Source organism: Pleurodeles waltl, chromosome 4_2, assembly GCF_031143425.1.
Source record: "Pleurodeles waltl isolate 20211129_DDA chromosome 4_2, aPleWal1.hap1.20221129, whole genome shotgun sequence".
NCBI classification, from domain to species: Eukaryota; Metazoa; Chordata; class Amphibia; order Caudata; family Salamandridae; genus Pleurodeles; species Pleurodeles waltl.
In genome coordinates, this window is record NC_090443.1 from 1058574696 (window position 1) to 1058597363 (window position 22668).

Here is a 22668-nt window from a genome sequence, read left to right on the forward strand (position 1 = left end):
TTCGGCAATAACTCAGTCTTTATCAGTTCAGCAAGTCTCATCCGGTTTAGCAATGTCTCAGCTGGTTGTTTGTTTCACATTATATTGTAGCAAGCAATATCATTTATTACCCTTTCAATCGACAGAGTCCATAAAACTTTTCTTTTCTATTGGTATCTCTTCTTCTTCTTCGTTCTCGATGCTTAGAGATACAAACTCGTCAGTCCAATCGTCATTGACTACATATGCCCATTCAGGACCGGAATATCTCCTGTTTGGTATCCTTTTCCTTTTCAATTTTGCTTCTCTTTTTGATTCTGCTTCGCTGGTACTTTCCTCTTTTGTCAAGTCTTTTTCTTCACTTGAGGATGGTTCCACAACAGTCACTTCCTTTCTTTTCTCTTTCACTTTTGGCCTTTCTCCGTCGTTCAAACTTTCTTTAGTCCTTTCTTTTATTGGTGAAATACTTAGTCTCCTCTTTGCACCGTGTCCATTTGATGGACCTGCGATATTTTCTGAGGAAGCTTGAACCTTTTCGTTCTGTTCTGCCTCGTCCCCTCCTTCTGGGGAATCAATCACGTTCTCTTTTTCTTTTTCTATACCGTCTGCTTCTGGGAAAACCCTCCTCTGATCAGGTTCTCCTGCTTTTTCACCTTTTTCGAGCCCTTCGTCACCATTACTTTCGTCAGGCTCTTTATCACTTTCAGCTGCTTCAGGTTCTTTGTCACCTTCAGCTGCTTCAGGCTCTTTGCTACCCTCAGCTGCTCCAGGTTCTTTGTCACCTTCAGCTGCTTCGTCGCTGTCTGAACTTTCTCCTTGGTCTCCCCCAAGTGAGTTGGTCTCTTCGTCCTCAGAGAATATCTCTCTCTCTCCCGTTTCTGCCTGTTCGCTTTCAGTTCGGTTTTGCTCTGTCTCAGCACTCAGCACTGTTTTGTCAGGCACTGGCAGTTTCAGCGCTTCAACTTCCTCATCCGTGGGACACAACACCTTCTTTGTGTGACTGGCTTGAATCCAGTTGGGAACCCCCGCACACTTCACAGCGGTAGTTGTCGTCAGGATCACTTGGAAAGGGCCTTTCCAACGGGGTTCCAGACACGACTTCCTCACGTGCTTCTTTACCACGACCCAGTCACCTGCTTTCAGTGCGTGTCCTGGACCTTGGATCGGTGGCAAGGTGGTCGCTTCCACCTGGTGAGAGAAAGAGCGAACCACGTCAGCCAGACCCTTGCAGTAGTCTAACACCATATCATCTGTAATATTCAAAAGCGCGTTTGCGGGAACTGCAGGAAGTCTCATAGCCCTGCCCATGAGAATTTCGTGCGGAGACAATCCAGTCTTTCTATCAGGGGTGTTTCTCATTGACATTAGCACTAAGGGCAATGCGTCAGGCCATTTCAAATTTGTCGATGCACATATTTTCGCCATTCTTGATTTCAGTGTACCATTCATTTGCTCCACCAGTCCTGAGGCTTCAGGGCGACAGCTACAATGTAGTTTTTGCTCAATGTTCAGCGTTTCGCAAAGTAACTTTATCACCTCGTTATTGAAGTGACTTCCCCTATCTGATTCTAAAGAGATCGGGAATCCGAAACGTGGTATTAACTCTCTCAACAACAGCTTTGCAACTGTAAGGCTGTCATTTCTACGTGTGGGGTATGCCTCAATCCAATGACTAAAAATGCACACAATCACCAACACATACTTCAGACCTCCATGCACAGGCATCTCAATGAAGTCCATCTGCATACGACTAAAAGGCCCGCTTGCCCTACCAATGTGGCTCGCGTTCACAACTGTTCCCTTTCCTGGGTTCATCTGCTGGCAAGTGACACATCGATGGCAAACTGCTTCTGCAGCTTGACGAAATCTGGGGTTAAACCAATCAGTTTTGAACAATCTTATCATGGCATCTCTCCCTAGGTGAGCCTGCCCATGATAGAACCGCGCAAGCTGTGATAAGAGACTGTTTGGCAAAACAAATTTTCCCTCATTTGAAACCCATAACTCGTCTGGTCTCTTTATACATTGTGATTTAATCCAGGAATCTCTTTCATCCTCCCTGACATTATTTTGTAATGCTTTTAATTCATCTATTGTATCTACGACCTTTAAGGCAAATGCTTCAGCTGGTTCGAGTTCTGGCTCACTTATTGAATTCCATTCGTCCCTGAGTAATATACAGTTCAAGGCACAAAATCTCGCGACTTGATCCGCATATGCATTTCCCAGAGAAACATAGTCCTGTCCTTTCGTGTGAGCACTGCACTTTACCACTGCAACTTCGGCTGGCACTTGAATGGCGTGTAACAATTCCCTTATCCTCTCCCCGTTCTTCACTGGGGATCCTGAAGAAGTCAGGAAACCTCTCTGTGACCATAGTTGTCCAAAGTCATGCACAATCCCAAACCCGTATTGACTATCAGTGTAAATGGTGACTTTCATCAATGCAGACAGTTGACATGCTCTGGTAAGGGCTACAAGTTCTGCTACTTGTGCAGAATAGACTCCTTGAAGCCATCCCGCTTCCAGGACCCCTGTTACAGTACATACAGCATATCCTGCTTTCAAAATCCCCATCCCGTCTCTTAGACATGAACCATCAACAAAAAGAATTTGGTCATTTTCATCAAGCTTAGTATCCTTAATGTCCGGTCGAGGTTTTGTGCAAAATTCAGTCACCTGAAGGCAGTCATGCTCGACGTCTTCAGCGTTCTCAATTTCGGCATTTTCTCCAGGGAGCAAGGTTGCTGGATTCAACGTAGTGCACCTTTTCAGCTGCACACTCGGTGAGCCCAGAATTATCGTTTCATATCTTGTAAGTCTCGCTCCGTTCATGTGTTGCGTTCGGGAGCGGGTCAAAAGTATCTCAACTGAGTGAGGGACCATGACTGTTACTGGGTGTCCCATCACTATTCCTTCACTCTGAGTGAGGCTGATACCAACTGCTGCTACGGCGCGCAAACACCCTGGGAGTGCTGCTGCGACCGGATCCAAAGTAGCTGAAAAATACGCTACTGGTCTGTTTTCGCCACCATGGGCTTGAGTCAAGACAGACAAAGAACATGCATCACGTTCATGACAAAACAATGTGAAAGGCTTTGTGTAGTCAGGCATACCTAAAGCTGGAGCCCTGCACATGCATTCCTTCAATTCAATAAAAGCATCCATCTCATCTCCTTTCAGCTCAATTTGATCCAAGGCATCCTTCTGGGTCAACTTCAGTAAAGGCTTTGCTAGAGTCGAGAAGTTGGGAATCCACTGGCGACTGTAGCCCACCATTCCCAAAAACTTCCTCACCTCCCTCCTTGTCTTTGGTGGACTCATTTGAAGTACACTTGTTATTCTTTCCTTCATTATTCTCCGTGACCCTTTCTCTATCTGGTGACCCAAGTATTTCACTTTCTTCTGACAGAACTGCAATTTGGAAGGAGACACCTTATGTCCATTCCTTCCCAAATGGTTTAACAGAGCAATGGTATCGGCTGTGCAGCCACTTTCTGTCTTTGATGCAATCAATAAGTCATCAATGTACTGTACTAGAGTTGACTCGAATGGCAATTCTAATGCTTCCAAGTCTTTCTTTAGAATCTGATTGAAGATTGACGGTGACTCAGAAAACCCTTGAAGAATTCGATACCAACTGTACACTCTGTCTAAGAATTTGAAACAAAAGAGAAATTGGCTGTCCTCATGAAGAGGCACCGAAAAGAATGCTTGTGACAAGTCGATGACTGAGAACCACTCGGCATCGCAAGGGACTTGAAACATTATCACAGCTGGATTCGGTACTACAGGGCAGCATTTGACTATGATGTCATTTATTTTCCTCAAGTCCTGCACGAGTCGGACCTTTCCACTCGGCTTTATTAGTCCCATTATTGCTGAATTACATGGACTGCTTAACACTTCTTTCAGTACTCCCTGTTTTACAAATTCGTCAATAAGTTGAGCAACTTTCATGAGGGTGTCTTGTGCCATGTGGTATTGTGGGGTCTGGGGAAAGATTGCATTGGGCTTTACAGTCACTTTCACTGGTTCCACTCCTTTCATCAATCCTACCTCTTTCCCTGTCATGTCCCACACTTCCTTTCCGACTGTCTCCCGTAATTCGGCTGGAATATCTTCTTCAGTTATCATCGGGAAAAGACAAATCAGAGGATACTCTTCATCTACAGTTTCCATCTCATCCCCCTCTACACTGTCCTCTTCTTCCCCATCACTGCTCGTCTGTATTGTTATTCCTTCGTTCGAACACATGATCGAACAACCCAATTTGCACAATAGGTCTCTCCCTAATAGTGCTATCGGGCTTGAGTCACATACCACAAACTGATGTACCCCTTGATAGTTACCGATGCTGACTGGTACCGGATCTGTTATTGGGTTCGTCAGATGTCTGTTTGCTACTCCCACCACTTGAACTGTCCTCCCTGAGAGTGGCAAATTTGGTACTTCACTGCTCTTAACAGTTGAACGTGTGGCTCCCGTGTCAACCAAGAATGAGACACGATGACCCATCACTCTTCCCTCCACGTACGGACCCTTTTGATCAACTTCCAAGGATGCTGCAAGCACACAATCTCCTTCTTCTTCTGAACTTTCACTCTCCCATACATTGTTTATTCCACTCTCACTGTGTAATGGGAACTGTTGTACGGTGCCATTTGTACTCATTACCTGACCCGAGACCTGTGGAGGAACCATCACTTGCTGCTGACTCATTGGTGCCAAAGGTATTTGCATTTGCTGATTAGGTACCATGGGTAACTGCTGTTGCATTGGCTGCATTTGCGTCATCTGCATACGAGGCATCTGCATCTGCTGCGGCTGCATAGGTTGCAATCCCTGCAATTGATTTATGGTCTGAAAATTTGGCTTTGGACCTCTCATTTTCGGTCCCCTCATTGTCTGAAATGCATTGACATCATTGTTTTGCTGACCAACACCTACACCTGCACCTGCACCTCCCTGCACCACCATCGGGCACTCGCGTTTCCAATGACCTACGATTCCGCACGCGTGACACGGCATCACCTTCTTCATTGCCTGCACACCCGTCACAACAGTGTTCAAATCCGGACCATTATTCGCAAAACCTCCTCTGCCTCTGCCTCTGGCCTGTGGCTGAAACGCTGTGTTTCCCTGTAACTGCGGCTGCGGTTGCGGTATCTGCTGTTGGAACCCTTGCAACCCTTGCAGACCTTACAAACCTGTCTGAGCTGCCTTAAGCTGCATCATCATCACCTTCTCTTTCAACTTTTTCTGTTTCACTTCAATTTCGTCGCTACAGTATTTCGCATAATTCAAGACTTCGTCAATCGGTTTAGACTGCCAGCAAATCAAATGCGACTTTATCATCTGACTTATCTCTGGCCTCAGCCCTTCCACAAATCTAAACACAAAATGGAGCATGTCCTTCGCCTCTATTGTTTCCGTGCCACTGTAGTTCTTAAACGCCTTCAACAACCTCTCATAGTAACTATGAATCGATTCTTTAGCCTCTTGGGCAGTTCGATCAATCTTCTGCCAATCCACATTTTTCGCGGCAACCTTCGTCTTCAAATGCTCAATCACCTTATAGTACAAGCTCATCACCATAGGTGATGGTGCACCCGTCTCCCTGTCTCTCTCTGGTTCACTTGTCGGCCAACCTACAGCTCTTTTGCAATCCTCCCACAAATCTGCCGGAACCACAATCTCAAAGAGAGTATTCAGGTCTTCCCAGAGACATTTTGCAAGCTTCACAAACCTGTCAGTCTGCTGATACCATTCAATCGGTTTCTCTCTCAGTTTGGGAAAATCATCCGTAAAAGACTGAATGTCACTTCTGTGCCATGGTACATGTATTAATTTTCCCCCTGCTGTCTCCCTCATTGGTAACATAGTTACTGTATCACTGCTCTGTGGTCTTTTCTCATTGTGCTCTGTAGCGCTGTCCCTCCTCTTTTCCTTTCTCTTTACCCACCTGCTTTCCCACTTGTCTAAACACCTCCACACTTGTGCACTCTGCAACAATTCTCTAAGGTGTGCCTTCATGCCTGCTGACCTCATGTGTTCAAAATCTGTGGTCCCAAAATCCAACCTGTAGCTCCTGCTCAAGTGTTTTGTCTTGTCTATGTCAACCCCGTTTTTGTCAGCTATTTCCTGCAAACTTTTATGTACCTTGTTCACTTCCTTCGTAATCTTTGGACATAGATACCTCAGCTCCTCTTCCGAGTAGGACTCTAACCTATTCACACCCATAGTCCCTTCCACCAATTCTTGTGCTTCCATGTTTAACCTCATCCTATTCAGATAATCTTCTCCTTTCCCACTGGCTGAGCCCTGGGTGGAATTCAAACTGTTGAACCACTGTGTCAGCTGTTGCGCATTCACCCCCATCAGTGTAGCGTTCACATCGACTGCCATTGATGGTTGCGGCAACTTTTCAGTGTTCGATGTTAGAGGTATTATCAGGGGGGGGCTCGACCTCACCAGTGTTGACTGAGCACACATGGGACTAAACTCCATCAAGGACCCAGATCCATTTGGCTGAGCCGCTATCGGAGTTATCCCTGGAGTGTTTTCTATGCACCTCCTTTCGGTCCCATTCTGCAGCATTGATCCCTGACCGCTCAGACCTAAGTTAGGCTGACTATACAAAGGTACCGGTAGACCTACAGTAATGGGTAGTGATATCGCATCTGGGTTTTGTCCATTTCCCATGTTCTGAGGCATGTTCATTCCCACACCATGGGTCATCATTGCCGGCATGCCCATCTGACTCCCCGTCATTTGAGCATGTGCGTTTCCCCCCTGCATCTGCTTTTGGGGCATCAAAAACTGAGTTGATTCAGCTTGTGCCAATGTCTGGTTGTGACCATTCTGTACTCCCCTTACGGTTTGTTCTAGAATCATTCCTCCACTGTTGTCACTGCTGTAGTACCCTGGCATCTGCGGCTGATAATTTTCTGCTGGTTTCAACATGGGCACATCTGGATATATTCTCCTAACCTGCGGTATCTGCGGGGTGAACAATAAACTCGGGTCCTTAGATCCCGATGACGCTCCTGAGCTCTGGGTTTCACTGTTCCGTACCGGTGCCGGAGGGGCAGAACTGGTACTTGGACCTTGTCCATTCTCCGCATAAGGTGGTGGACGGTCGTTCAGCAATTGCATTATTAACTCCTCATCCTCTAACTCCTCTTCTCTTCTCAACTTTTCCTCGTCCTCTCTATCCTTGGAACACTTCCTGTCTGTCTTACAGGTAGCTTTCTTACCTGCCTCCCCTTCTTCCTTAGTAATTGCGGGAAACAATTTTATCCCCTGCAATACATCTGACCTCCACACCTTCTGTGCATTATCCCACCTAGCATCCGCTAGTGTCTTTTCTACCTTTCTCATCCTGGTCTCAAACTTCTTCTGCTGTTGCTGTCTGGCCATTAGTTCCCAAATCGCTAGAGCCTCAAACTGGGCTGGCCTTGGAGGCACCTTCATGTCGTACATCGTGAATCTCAAATTCTCTAGGATCCTTATATTGAATGTCCCATGTATCGGGAACGCTACGCTCCCATGTTTCTCTGTCAGTTTGTGCCATTGCTTTAGCCAAAGACACGGAGCTACCCCCTTCTCTTCCATTACAATGTAAGCTGGTGTGCCCTCGGGCGGCGTCTCCTCTCCTACGCTCGCTTTAATGTAAGACTCCCCCTTCATCGCACTCCTAAATGCTTTAAAGAATTTCATTTTCTCGTCTTTTATTTCACAAAGTTTGTAATCAATAGGTGACTTTAATTCCCGGAATACTCTTCGCTTGCCTTTCCCCTTCCAATCGAGTCCCACGGACTGCGTCCAATCCGTGCGTGACCCTTCTCTGCAACCAACCTATCCCAGCGTGGCTCCTAGTGACGTCACACTCACACACACTGCGGCTGACAAAGCCTCGCGGCTAGTCCTCCTTCACTCAGCTCCTCTCGAAACAACTTCTTGCATGTATCGCGAGCTACCAAAAATAAAACAGATCTGTCGGTTTACTACAGGAAGGGTAACACAATCGCTTCAGGACCTTAGGGATTTTTCACTAGCCTCGGCAGTTATTCCATCTTTCTCGGTCCCCACGTTCGCAAGCAAATCTGACCCGCAGACTCTGCTCTCAACTTGTCAGTGATCTATTCTAGTGCACTTAGAATTTTGTCAAAGCCCGAAGTCGAAGTTTCTTTCACTCCCTAACACACGTACCGACTCGTTGACCACGCCCGATCAACCTACTAAACCGCCCAGACCACAACATAAAACAACATACTCCGGAGTCTCTTGACCTCGCAGGGCCCGTCTCAACAACAACAACCACGTGGACCTTTTTATGCACAAAGCGCCACACGCGCATGAAGTTCGACGACTTCCCTACTCTCACACTCGGAGTCGCACCTCCGCTATTTCTATGAAGTTCGACGACTTCTCTACTTCTACACTCGGAGTGGCACCTCCGCTATCTCCTAAAAGAAAAATCCTCGCAACCTTTTCACACACCCTGCGGCAATAAGCTGTGCAAGCGCAAAACCCTAACTTCACTCATACCATCACTAGTACCGCCAACGCCGAATCCACACCTCCATTCTCTCCATTCGCAAGCTCCGAGATCCCGGGAAAGTCGCGGTGGACCTAGCCCATCATCATTCTGTCAATCTATTTTATCCAAGAAAAATCTAATTCAACTTCTCGAGTGGGGTCTCAAAATGTGTAACCGTTAATTCAACACCATGTACTTTAAGAGTACAGGGTCCCAAAAGACGAAACCGTCCTCTGCTACCATCTACTGATAGAGCGGTCCGTACTAATAATTTTACCTGGGTTCGGACGCTCTTTAGGCCGATGAATCTTTTGACTAAGTGGGACTCTCTGTACTCTACATCGGTCAACTTCCTTTAATCAATCATTAATAACGAACATAAGCAATACCTTGATCAACATAACACTTGACAATTAATCCAGAATACATTTCGGCGAACCCTGACCTTTCAGTCAGGATTAACCACACCAGTTTATTCAAAGTTAGTGAATTTTATTTCCCTATATTAACAAAGCTAGCACAATATAGATGTGTCTCAACACCAAATGATAAACATATATGGACATTAATAGCTGTCCATAACGGCGAAACAGGTGCAATCTATGTAGCATTCACAAGGCATTCGATAATAGCAATGCAAATCACTAATACGATAATCTGTAACGAACTAATTGCATACATTTAGTCAGTATAACAAGATCTCAAATTGCATCGTGCGACATATGGAATCCTCGTCTAACCTCAAATTAGCATCGGCATGTGGGACTTCATGCAAAAACAATTTAGCAACATTAATTTAGAAAAACTCCTAACTAGGGCTCTTATCAAAATCAGCAGTTGGTTACCTAAAGGAAACACAATGCAATTTTACAATTTCCTTTCATATTTACCAATTACGATCAGCAATCAAGGAAGTCTTCGTCTCACAGGTACCGTTTCTCGATCAGCATGGGACGGGGCAAAAGGGGCAGGGGTGGACGGGGCAATTGCCTCACGGCGGCAAGGTAAAACTACTACTTCATGCAAGGGATTAAATCAAAGTTAAAGTCTCTAGGGCAAGAATCATCTAAAGTCTCTTTCTCTCGATTAGAGAAAGAATCAAAGTCTCTTTCAAAATGGCGTCGCAGCAAAGTGGGCCATAATAGCTGCAAAGTCTACAAAATGGCGGGATGTCCAATAATGGCTGCAATGGCAATGATGTCCGGGTAATGGCTACTTTCCTCTCGTGCACCTGGTTTAAATAGACAACAGTTCAAATCCAGTAGGGTCTTCCATTGGAGGGTTCATAGGTTAGCTTCAAATTGTCCAATCAAAAACGACAGTTCTCAAGCTTTTACTTAAGCATACATTATCCTTGGAGATGGGTACGCAAGTTGCAATATTTTATACCAATTAACTCACTTTCAGAGCCTCCATTGTCCGCACCTGCAGATCGACCTTGGAGTAAAGAGAAAAATGCCAAGCTGGCACGAAACCTTAAGATAAGCATGTGAACGGTCTCAGTGGAAAAATACAGCTTCAAGCAAAAGTACACGTTTAATAGCACATTGGAAAATACGAGCATCTAAACCGTGAGACCAGGCCACTAGGCCGAAGCCTGCACTAAAGTAATGCTAAGCTAAAACATTTCAAACAAGCAAATCATAGCACACGTTTACGATTATGTCGGATTAGTGCAATTCTAATACACCACGTTATATAAAGCACGCCTATAAATGTTGGCAAACTACTCTGAGGGCACATTTTGTCCCCGTACAATCTTTATTAGTTCGGTTAAAGTCACACATGATTATTTCACACTACGTTTACGTGTTAATAAATGTAAAACCTTCATTTTCTGCTTCATCACAGGCGTGCGTCATGCCATCTCTTGAGTTTTCCTCTCCTGGAACAAGGATCAAGTACCTGTGTGTTCTACTGCGCCTTTCTTTGGAGCTACTTTTTATTCTTTTCAAGCACTTCATATGAGTGCTTGTGTTTTCAAGACTGTCCGTTACTTCTCCCCTCTCGCTCACTGTCTCTGTCTCATCTCTTCCCCCCCAGCTTAACCCATCCCTGTTCCATCTCTCTCCATTTGACCTTGACAATTTTATAACAAGCTTGGGTGCTGCTACTATTGTACCTGGGCAAGAAGGGAGGAGGCTACAGAAAAGCACAGGGAAATGCTGTTGATTGCAAAAAGGACAGGGGTTGCGGTGCTGAGGACATCCTTGTTTATGTTTCATATTCTGGTACATCTGACTCATGATTGTTTTGCAAGCAGTCGATGATGAAAAACAAAGCATTGCCTTGTAAGAGCTAGTGCAAATACTGTACGAGCAAACATCTAAACTACGGAGAACCATAACTTCTATAAACTAGGAAGAATTTAAAAGTTGTGATATTTGACCAGTGATCTACTTCATGTAAAAGTATAAAAGTCTGAAGTTGTCTTGTCCAACAGCAGCGCTCTTGGTTCTGGCACATGATTTAGTCAAGTTAAATTGACTTTATTCGATTTAGCACGGCAAATCATATAAGCACATAAAAAGAACAATTTGATAAAACCATCTTAAAACAGTGCAGCAAGTTTCATCGGGAAGAAAGAAAGAAACACCCCTGCTAAGCACCAAGGTACAGGAGAACAAGCAGTATGATTTTCTAAAAATTAAAGATACAGTTTAGTAGGGCTCACTTGGTTCAAATTCAGTGTCAACAAGAGAAGTATATACTTGTAACACAAAGTTGCAAATTTGTAGCATTTAAGAACAACTTGTAAAGTGTCTGGTGCATCAGCCATATCACATCGACAGAGTGCTGGTTGTGACAGGTTGTGTGAACTAAATATAAGCTTAGGAAGCAGATTTAAACAAAAATAGGTGAAAAGTCTTTTCTGTTCTTAATACCAGTGTGGGCTCAACCTAAGCTGAAAGTCTGCATTCTATGGCAATGCCTTGGCAAGCGGTGCTGCAGTTGCCACAGCCCATCTGCACTTCCCATGTCTCACACTCTTGTTTCTGCTCCCCCTGTGGCCTAGATGTGCCCGCAGCTGGGGACTTCGTTGCCAGTGGTAGCGGCCCCAGTCGATGTACTCGGAAGGACTGGCAGCGCATGCTTTCCCCACTGCTTCAGAGGGCCATGTTCTGACTGCCAGTGTTTCAGCAGACTTCTATCGTCAAGTCCGGGGTAGCCCACTCGTGGACTGGTCCGTGGTGGCTTCCTGTCATGTTGCTGCCACCGTATTTGCATTAGACTAGGACGTACATGTAAAAAACACACACAGTACATCTCTATGGTGTCTATGCAGACAGTTGGGAAACACGCTGTTGCTCTATAAATTCAGCTTTAAGACACACTTTTCAATAGTTCTCGAAGTTTTTTTGCCTCTGGGACATATTGGCTTTGGCAATAGTTTTTAGCTATATTGCTTCTGTACCAAGATGATTTACAACATAGCTAAAAACTATTGGCAAAGTCAATGGGTCTCAAAAGCGAGACCTATTGGCTCTGCCAATGCTTGTTTTTTACAGATGCCATGAACAGAAGACAGCGGTTGTGCTTGTATTAAAAGGATTTTGTGCCAATTACTGGAAAAAACTTGAACCAGAAAGGAAACAAGCGCAACTTTTCAGTTGTCAGGGTATTGAGGCGAAAAAATGTAAATGTAAGCTGAAATATAAATCCCATAGGATACGAGATTTGGATTTTGTTAAAATTGATACTCATCACCGCTGTGAGGAGTAACTCGTCTGCCAATATCTAAATCAGGCCCTAAATCCCATTGTATCCTCTGGGATTTATATTTCAGCTGACGGGATATCCGTCACTGTTGTGATGGAGTAACCCGTCCGACGAAATCTAAATCAGGCCCTAAATCCCATTGTATCCTATGGGATTTATATTTCAGCGGACGGGATATCCGTCACCGTTGGGATGGAGTAACCCGTCCGACGAAACCTAAATCAGGCCCTAAATCCCATTGTATCCTATGGGATTTATATTTCAGCTGACGGGATATCCGTCACCGTTGTGATGGAGTGACCCGTCCGACGAAACCTAAATCAGGCCCTAAATCCCATTGTATCCTATGGGATTTATATTTCAGCTGACGGGATATCCGTCACCGTTGTGATGGAGTAATCCGTCCGACGAAACCTAAATCAGGCCCTAAATCCCATTGCATCCTATGGGATTTATATTTCAGCTGACGGGATATCCGTCACCGTTGTGATGGAGTAACCCGTCCGACGAAACCTAAATCAGGCCCTAAATCCCATTGTATCCACTGGGATTTATATTTCAGCTGACGGGATATCTGTCACTGTTGTGATGGACTAACCCGTCCGCCGAAATCTAAATCAGGTCCTAATTGTTAATATGAAAAGTTTGTTGTGCGGCACAAACACCTCAAAATAGCTAAAGCGTCTACTGGGTTCATAGAATGTAAAGTCTTGGCGGAGTCAGGATCGTCAGTTATACTAATTTCATGTATTTCTTTTCATACATTTTGGAATAGAAAAGTACTGAAACAATGTGACGTCAGAGCGGTACGGGGAACAGAGTATTGAAACCTGGATATTGTCCGAAATGTTTAACTTTTAAAGATAGAAACATTCTCACTAAAATATATGACAAACAGTAAAGAACTAACGGGTTGGGTAAACCAAGGAAGTTTGAGAATTGTCCTTTTCACCAGGTGCTATTCATCCAGTTGTGCTTCTGGTTTGCTTCTGTGGTCATTTGGTTAATGCTTTCAAACAACAAGACAAAGTATTTGAGGAGGTAGCGGGGTGTCTACCAGGATATGAGCAGAAGATGAATCTGAGAAGCGATGCTGTTCCTGTAACTGCAGAATTACTGTTATGTGTCAGAGGTAAACATAAAGGCCCTCATTATCACATTGGCGGTAAGTGCAGCTTATCGCCATGCTGACTGCCGCCAACATTCCGCGACCGCGACGGTATACCGCTACGCGTATTATGACCCACACATAGAAAACCGTCACTATACAGACACACACACCAGTCCGCCAGCCCAAAGGTCAGTGATAAACTGGCGGTACCAAAACCCACATCATTACGCCAACAGAAATACACCCACAGGATTATGGCCCACTAATCACCACAGCGGACATTCAACCACGATTAACCATTGCCAGTACATACTGATGCGCTCAAAATACACACACACATTCAAAACAACACCACATTGGACAACTCAAACTAAATACACTTGACACGCATACAGACACCCCTTTTCGTGAGGAACTAAACAAATGCATATCCACATATTTTGCACAGAACAATAACTCCACATCTCACCTTCGCCACTGAATGGGATGCACACAAAGTAGTGGTACGCGGCAGTGCATGGTTGCCTCGCAGGGTGTTTGACAGGTACTGCTCCGTGAGGTGACTACATTGGAGGCTAAAATGCGAGAGACGGAGGTTGCTGTAGACAATGGGAAGGCTGACCCTGAGATTCTTCGTGAAATACGAACCAATTACAGGTATGCCGATGCTTGGCTAGGCAAATATGACTACAGGCACTGCATGACAAGACAGTATGCGGAGGGCTATAGATCGGGCCGCTTATTGGTGTAACTGATTCGTGGCACGCCACAGCGATCCCTCATTGGGGTATCAGACTGGACTCACGCACAGTAGTCAACACACAGGGGGCCATAAACACAGCCTTTTACACCTCCTACCAATGATTGTATGCAGCCACCCCAGCACCCACACCTGGGTAAATATCCACCTTTTTAGACACGCTCCCTCTTCAGCACCTACAGCCGGATAAAATAAATGCATTAGATGGCCCAATTAGTATAGAGGAGGTCCGCGCTGCTTTAACCCAAATGGCCCATAATAAGGCTCCAGGCTCAGACGGCCTGACCGTCGAATACTTTGCAGCCCATGCTTGTCATGCTCAACGAAGCACACACATCGGGTCAGCTACCGCTGTCACTGCGTGAGGCTCTCATAGTAGTCCTACTAAGGCTGGCCGTGATCCCCTAGATGTGCGTTCCTATCACTCACTCTCCTTGCTAAACATAGACTGCAAACTCCTGGGGAAAATACTAGCTAACAGACTCCTCCCCTTAATTCCTCACTTGATACATGAGGACCAGTCCAGATTTATCCCCGGACGGAGCACCTTCCTGAACATCAGAAGACTGATTTGTCTCCTCCACAGCACCACAGGGACGACTCGCCCCAGTATGGCCATAAACCTGGATAATGAAAAAGCGTTCAATACTCTAAATTGGAACTTTCTTACCACAACCCTACACAAGATGGGCTTTGGACCAGGGTATATATCCTGGATGACCACTCTATGGGCCAGATGTATCAAAGGTTTTTGCATTCGCAAACGGTGCGAATGGCCATTTGCGAATGCAAAAATGCCTTTCAGTATTTATGAAAGGCATTCGCAACGCAAATTTAAGGAATCGCTAAAATAGCTATTCCTTAAAATTGGGAGCCCGGTTAGAGAATCGCAAATTTCAATTCTCTAAATAAGAAATCGCAAATAAGGAATCTTTATTTGCGATTTCTAAACCACATGTAACAAGCAATTCCTTAATGCGAATTGGGCATTAAGGAATCGCTATTACCACCAAGTTGAATTTGGTGGTAACCATGTGCAAATTTAAAAAATGCATTAAAAATGCATTTTTAAAATTGACATGTAAAGCACACATGCCCCTAAGGCATGTGTGCGCCTTATAGGTCCTTAAAAAAATTCTTGGGGTGCAGCAGATGGGGCCTTAGGCCCCCAGCACCCTGGGGTTTGCATTTCCAAAATTTGCGAATTCCAGTTAGGAATTCGCAATTTGGGAAATGCAAAAAATTCGCAAATATGGGCCTACAGGCCCATAGGTGCGAATGGGGCCGGTATCGCAATTTGCAATTCGGTAATAGCATTTGCGATTTTTAAGAAATCGCTATTACCAAATCGCAAATATGATACATTGCATTTTGCGATTCAGAAATTGCGATTTCTTAAAAATCGCTATTACCGAATCGCAAAAGGCTTTTTTGATACATCTGGCCCTAAATTCTAAGCAGATGGCTCGAGTTAAGACAGGGCAAATTTTTTTGGTCAGATTCTCTGTACACCGGGGCACCAGACAGGGATGTCCGCTCTCTCCTTTATTGTTCGCGATAGTGATGGATCCCCTGGCAGCCACATTGCGTCAGAGTGCACATCTGTGGGGCATACCGAAACTTCATATGCATCACATAATTTCCTTATACGCGGACGATGCCTTAATATATTTATGGGACCACACCACCTCCATACCAGAGGTTATGTCCTTATTAGACTCCTTTGACGAAATCTCAGGGTTGAGAGTCAATTGGACCAAATCCTGTATATTTCCATTATCACCTGTCCCGCTGGATATGCAGCCAACCCTTCCGAGCTATCACCTACCGTGGTGCCACACCTCCTTTAAGTACTTAGGGATATAAACATATCACTCAATTAAAGACCTGAGGGAGGGCAACATTGATCGGGCTATCCGTTCCAGAAGAGGCTCGCTTTCATTCTGGGGCTCACTCCCACTATCACCCATGGATAGAGTGGCCATAGCTAAAATGCTGATTCACCCTAGATTATTATATTACTTCATGGCGCTGCCTATTATTCTTCCCTGTTTATTTTTTAAAACACTGCAGAGTTTATTAACTGATTAGCTATGGGGAAAGGTTAGACTCCGCATGGCGTTGACCATGACGCAGTACTCACAGGCTACTGGCGACCTTGGTATGCCTAATCTTGAACTCTATTACGCTGCTGCACAATTGCAATGGCTGCTCCACTGGATGGGGGAACATCGTACAGTGAACAAATTGTCATATCTAACTTTCTGGCCCAAACTCCATAATACACATGGTTGTCTGATAGGACATGGCCCTCTCTTCGAGGCAACATACTGACGGATGCGGCCAAAACCTGCCGGCTGAGATACATTCACAGCAAACAGCCCAACATACCATACTCACCGCTAATACCAATCTCACACTTACCTAAGGCCCGTGTCATGCTGGAACACCACAATATGGCTCTGTGGCGAGTGAAAACACTTGAGACGGTGGGAGACTTATATTCAGCCGACACGCTACTAACGTTTGACGAACTGAGGGACAATATGGGCCTAAATGCGGGTGTTTTTCTGACATACTGTGCAATAACACACCTGCTACAGGACACTTGGAATATGGGAAACGAGGAACCACAGACATCCCAGATACTCACACTGATGCTCTCCATAACTGAAACCAAAAAAGTGATATCTAGGCTGTACAACACCCTGTTAGTTACTGCCTGCCCAAGCTTGGAGGCCGCTTGAGTTCGCTGGAACAAAGTACTCACTACCCCCTTATCACAGAAGTCCTAGGCAGCAGCGCTTTCTACTGTTAAACGCATCTCATGCAACCCTAGGTTCCGTTACACCCAATTCAATTATTTACATCAATCCTATCTCTCCTCGTCTCGAATTAATCACATGTTTCCCATGATGGCACCTACATGTCCCCGATGTGCATCACCAGAAGCACATTTTTACCACTTGGCATGGGACTTCCCACCGTTATTAACAGCATGGCGACAAATAATCGAGTCTACGGCCGATATAACTAAACATGCTCTAGTACCCAACCCAGAGTCCTGTCTATTAGGTTTACACCAGCGAGCTAAAGGCGACAAACAGCTCCCAGATTTATTGATCTTGCATTTATAACATTCAAACGCCTTATAGCTACACACTGGAAAGCGCCCTATACTCCAACTCACATTAAATGGCTACAGGACTTATTACAGTGGTCCCATGCGGAGGCGCGGACGCTTCGTCTACTGCAAGCCAGAGGCTTAACGAGAGGTGGCTGTGAAGTGTGGGACATTTTTGTTGTAAACAAATAACACACGACCCCCATGAACACATAAGCGTATCTAAATCTCCTCCTGAAAACGTTGTATCACCTGGGTTGGCCAAGTACTCACAAGCCTCTGATTGGAGGTTCCCCATACTTACAGTGCGTACCGATGAAAAGGACCTATATTAACGGGATATTGGTAAAATTGCTCCCCATGAATAACTAGCAATACAGAGCACTCCCCTGCCTCACATCTCCCAATATGTAGGGATCACGCAGCTTACAGTATGCAGATGATTCATACATTATACTCCTCCCAGACGCAGGATCATGTATATTTGTGACAATTCACTGTTCCTGATACCCCCTCTTAGTACAGTATTATTGGCATAGCAGCACAGTTTAATTGTTCTGATGACTGTATGCTTTTCCCTGTTATTGTTTGTTATTGTATTCCAATGCATGGTTGAATTAAACCTAATAAAGACATATATGAAGAAGGTTATGTTATATTTATTGGTATAGTGCACAGCTCACCTGAGCCAGGGTCCGGACTAGATGAAGAGCCTGGACTTCAGTTTCTTGTGGAAGTCAGAAATGGAGGAGGCAGCTCTGATGGGCAGGTGGATGTCGTTCTGGGCTTTGGGAGTGAGGTAGGAGAAGGCACGACTGCCAGATCTGGTTCTGGACATGCAGGGAGTGTGAGAGTAGGAGCCCACTGACCAAAGCTAGCAGGTAGGTTTGGGGATGTTTACGCGGTCAGGTACATGGGGCGGTGTCCACTTGCCTGACCTATAGCGTGATGTGCTCCTCACCATGGCAGGTGATCACATGTGAGACAAACTTCTCCTTAGGTTATTCCTCCACATGAGAGATGTATCCTGAAATCCATCCTCCCTCCTTTACCCTGCAACCCTCCACCTTAGGAATCCTTCCAGCATCCTCGCGTTTCCACACTGTTGCCCAGGGCTGTTTGGGAGGCCACTGTTGAGTGTCCTAAAGGGTACTGCTGCCAGGTAGAAGAGCTGGGTGAATCCCTAGGACTCCAGGATCCAAACCTAAGTTCCTACGTTCAAGGACCAATGTCAGGTGGCATGGCTTCTCTGACCCTGGGAAATATCAGCATCAGGGTGAGCTTCTCTCACGAAGCTGTTCATCCTCCTAATGTAATGCATACCAAGGACATTGAAATAAGAAGGATGCTCGAACAGACTTCCTAACATCCTGGATATGATCTGATCACACACACCCAGGCAAGACTCTGGTGCAAGCCACGGACAGTGGATCTTTCTAGATCACAGAATCACAATTTAGAGGTTGGAGGGAAGCTATTGTGAAGGGAGAACCTTCTGTGCTCTCATAATAAAGGCACACAATCTAATCCGATGGCACATGGGGTGTTGAGGCAGGTCACGTCCATCATTTGTACAAGGTGGGGCATTTTAAGTTGAGTAGACACTACTTGCATACAATTACAATGTAGGTGACAAGCTGTTGGAAATGTATTACAGCCACACATTTATATATGATTCTGAACTACCAGTACTCATTAAAGACAAATGCATTGTTTATGCAAAAATATGTAATTTACTATAACAAACTTAAAACTGAAAAACTGTTAAATATAGAAAAAAGTTGATAAATCCATCCACTGGTCCTCACACTTATAAACGCAGGCCAAAGTAGTCTTGTATAAGCCTACAAAGTTAGGCAGCCAGACTGCTGCCGTGGAAAGCTTCTATACACCTGGGATATCAAACTATTGATATCATATTGGATCGTAAGAGTCTGTCTACAAGCGTAAAGCTGATCCAGAGCTTCGCTGAAGGTTGGCATCTCTTGGAAACAGCCCCTGGTAGAAACAATGCTACGTGACCCAGAGTTTCACCGGAACCACAGGACACATCACAGATTTAGGTATCCTCACTATAAGCTGGGTTTTCCTTCTGTGAAATTGATGGGAGGGTGGCTTCCCTCTTCAGTTGTGTTGAGCGAGGTTGCAACTTGGGGCTTTTTCTGGTCCCCCTCCGGCTTGTAGACAGCAGTTCTTCATTAAATGCCCTTTCGAATATTGCTGGAAGAGACTGTGCCAACTTTCGGGTGAATCCCCCACCCACAAAGACATACAAGATGGGGTTCACACAGCTGTTGACGTAAGCGAAGGCGTATACCACAGGGTACCCTAAAAAGACAGAGGGGTGGAAGAGGCATGTGGGCTTGGCATAGAGCAAGAGACCGCCCAAGCTGAACAGCTGGTAAGGCGTCCAGTTGATAAAGAACATCAAAACGGTGAGGACAGTGATCCGGTAAACCCGGGACTGGTTGGTCAGGCGCATCTTCCTCACACGAAGTCCTATATGCGTGTAGCAGGCGATGATGATTGTAACAGGGATGCAAAAAGCAAAGACAAAGCGCACAGCGATCATGGTGGGTTCCCTCCACTCCCGCAGACCTGTTTCACCCACTTTATCTTCTTCAGGGGCATAGTTTATGAAGCAGATGCTCTGGTTGAATAACGTCTGATTGTCGGCGAAGAAGAGGTAAGGAGCACTCAGAGAGATGGACATCAGCCACACCACAGAGCAGACCTTCACCGAAGTCTGCATGGAGCGATGTCGGCGGTACCACATCGGCCAACCCACCAGGAGGCAGCGATCCAGACTGACAGACGCCAAGAAGAAAACACTGGCATACATATTCAGGAAGGCGAGAAAGAAGTCTATCTTGCACAGAGCTTCTCCAAAGGGCCAGGCAAACTGGCGGGCCGCATATGTTATTCGTAGAGGTACGATAAGTAGGTAGAAAAAGTCAGCAATAGATAGGTTGAGGAAGAGGATGGTGGTCTCGGTCAGCTTCATCCGTACACCGAGTACCCAGAGGACCAGACCATTCCCAGGCACCCCAAGAATGAAAGTGAGCACGCTGATGGTCTGGAAGATACCAGATGTGGCCTTCACCCCAAGAGAAGCAACGGTCTTTGCGAAATCCTCTGTAGTGACACTGCAGTTTGTGGCATGCATGTTGAATCTGAAAACAAAATATTCAGCAAATTAATCAAGGTTTGTATATGAAACAACACTTTGTGCTATGAGTGTGCACAGATTGAAATATTGCAAGTTGTTGTGGCAACAGGAACATTTTTAATTAAGAGTGATGCATTTAGATGTACTATTGCCTAAAGAAATTGTCAAAAAAAGTCAAAGATTTTACTGACAGTTTTGACAGTTTTCAAACCCCTCCATTTACAAATGGAGAGGGGTACCTAGGGGCCCCCTTCCCCTTTGTGAATACTGACAAAAACAGTTTTTAAAAGGAGGCAGTGGTCCCACTAATACTTTTTATTTTTATTTTTAAACGCATCCCATTTTCCTTTAAGGAAAACAGGTTGCATTTAAAAAAATACATTCCTTTATTTAAAAACAATCACAGAAAAGATGGTTCGCTGACCCAAGCAGGCCAGGCCACCCTCCCTGCAATGTCTGTATTTGGTTGGGTTGCAATTTGTGTCCCACCTCATTAATATTAATGAGGTAAGCCAAATTGTGACCTATTAGGAATCGGTACTTTGGAAACCAACCTAATAGTACATAGGTTGATTCAGAAATTACCACACATGACAAAATACTGCTTGCAAATTGTAACCAATATTTTACGACTAGTTCTTAGTACAACTAATTTCCTTTCTTTTTTTTGTCCAACATGCAGCAACATGACTGTTCTGGGAGGCTGAACTCCACTGGCTCATGGTGATACCTACCAGGACGTCATGCTCCAGATAAACAGTGAAAGAACTACCAACCTACAAATGTCTGACTTTACCCAAAAGACACTAGACCTCATGTATAGAAATGCTTTCAAGAAATATGATTGCAATTTATACACCAACTTTTACCAGATGCAATTGTATTTTGAGAACTGATCTATTTTTAATAGGTCAGTTCACAAAATATCAAATCATAGTGGGTCACTGTTGGAAATGGCCTTTCTGAAGGGTCACCCTGTAGGAGGCTGGCCTGGCTGATAGTGGGTACCTTGTGGTACTTACACCTTGTGCCAGGTCCAGTTATCTCTTATTAGTAGATTAGAGGTGTTTCTAGCAGCTTAGGCTGATAGACGGTAGCTATAGCAGAGCAGCTTAGGCTGAACTGGGAGACATGCAAAGCTCCTACTATACCACTGGTGTCATATGCCGAATATCATAAGAAAAAACAATACACAGATATACTAAAAATAAAGGTACTTTATTTTGATGACAATATGCCAAAAGTATCTCAGAGGATATACTCCCTTAGGAGGTAAGTAATATACACAAAATATATACACACAAACCAAAATCAGGTATGTACCAGTTAGAAAAGTAGTGCAAACAATGTAGAATCACAATAGAATGCAATAGGGAGAAATAGGCCTAGGGGCAACACAAACCATATTCTCCAAAAGTGGAATGCGAACCACGAATGGACCCCAGGCCTAGTGTAGTGTGTAGAGGGTTGCTGGGAGTGTAAGAAAACACTAAGGGCCATATTTATACTTTTTGACGCACAACTGCGCCAACGCAGTTGTGCGTCAAAATTTTTAACGCCGGCTAACGCCATTCCAAAGCGCCATGCGGGCGCCGTATTTATTGAATGGCGTTAGCCGCCGTTAGCCGTCAGGAGTCATGCCCCCTTGCCCAATGGCCATGCCCAGGGGGCTTATGTCCCCTGGGCATGGTCATTGGGCATAGTGGCATGTAGGGGGGCACAAATCAGGCCCCCCTATGCCACAAAAAAATTACGGAAAAATATTCTTACCTGAACTTACCTTAATGTCCCTGGGGTGGGTCCCTCCATCCTTGGGAGTCCTCCTGGGGTGCAAGGATGACAGGGGGTGTCCCTGGGGGCATGGGAGGGCACCTCTGGGCTCCTTCCGAGCCCACAGGTCCCTTAACGCCTGCCCTGAGCAGGCGTTAAAAAATTACGCAAACGCGGCTGGACGTCATTTTTTAAGGCTCGTCCACTCCCGTGCGTCATTTTTGCACGAGAATTTAAATATGGCGCACAGTCCTGGGAGTCATTTTTTAGAAGGGAACGCCTACCTTGCATATCATTAACGCAAGGCTGGTTCCCCCTTCTAAAAAATGGCGCACATGGTGGAACTTTGATGCCCGCTGCGTCGGACGTCAAAGTAAAAATATGGGGCAGTGTTTGTGCCGAATGTGGGTCAAAAAAAACGACGCAAATCCGGCACAAACAGAGTATAAATATGCCCCTAAGGGTGTCCAAGATACCCCACCCCAAGACC

The 22668-nt window shown here is 45.2% G+C and overlaps 1 protein-coding gene across 1 annotated transcript in view; it reads right to left on the bottom strand.

Annotated features, from left to right (window-relative positions):
* Window positions 1-15285: 15285 nt before the first annotated feature.
* Window positions 15286-22668, bottom strand: part of LOC138293755 (chemerin-like receptor 1) — a 51605-nt gene continuing 44222 nt past the window's right edge. Inside the window, exon 2 of the mRNA XM_069233096.1 lies at window positions 15286-20412. Coding sequence (XP_069089197.1) covers window positions 19299-20405 — 1107 coding nt within the window. The 5' untranslated portion in view covers window positions 20406-20412 and the 3' untranslated portion in view covers window positions 15286-19298. The remainder of the gene's footprint in view (window positions 20413-22668) is intronic.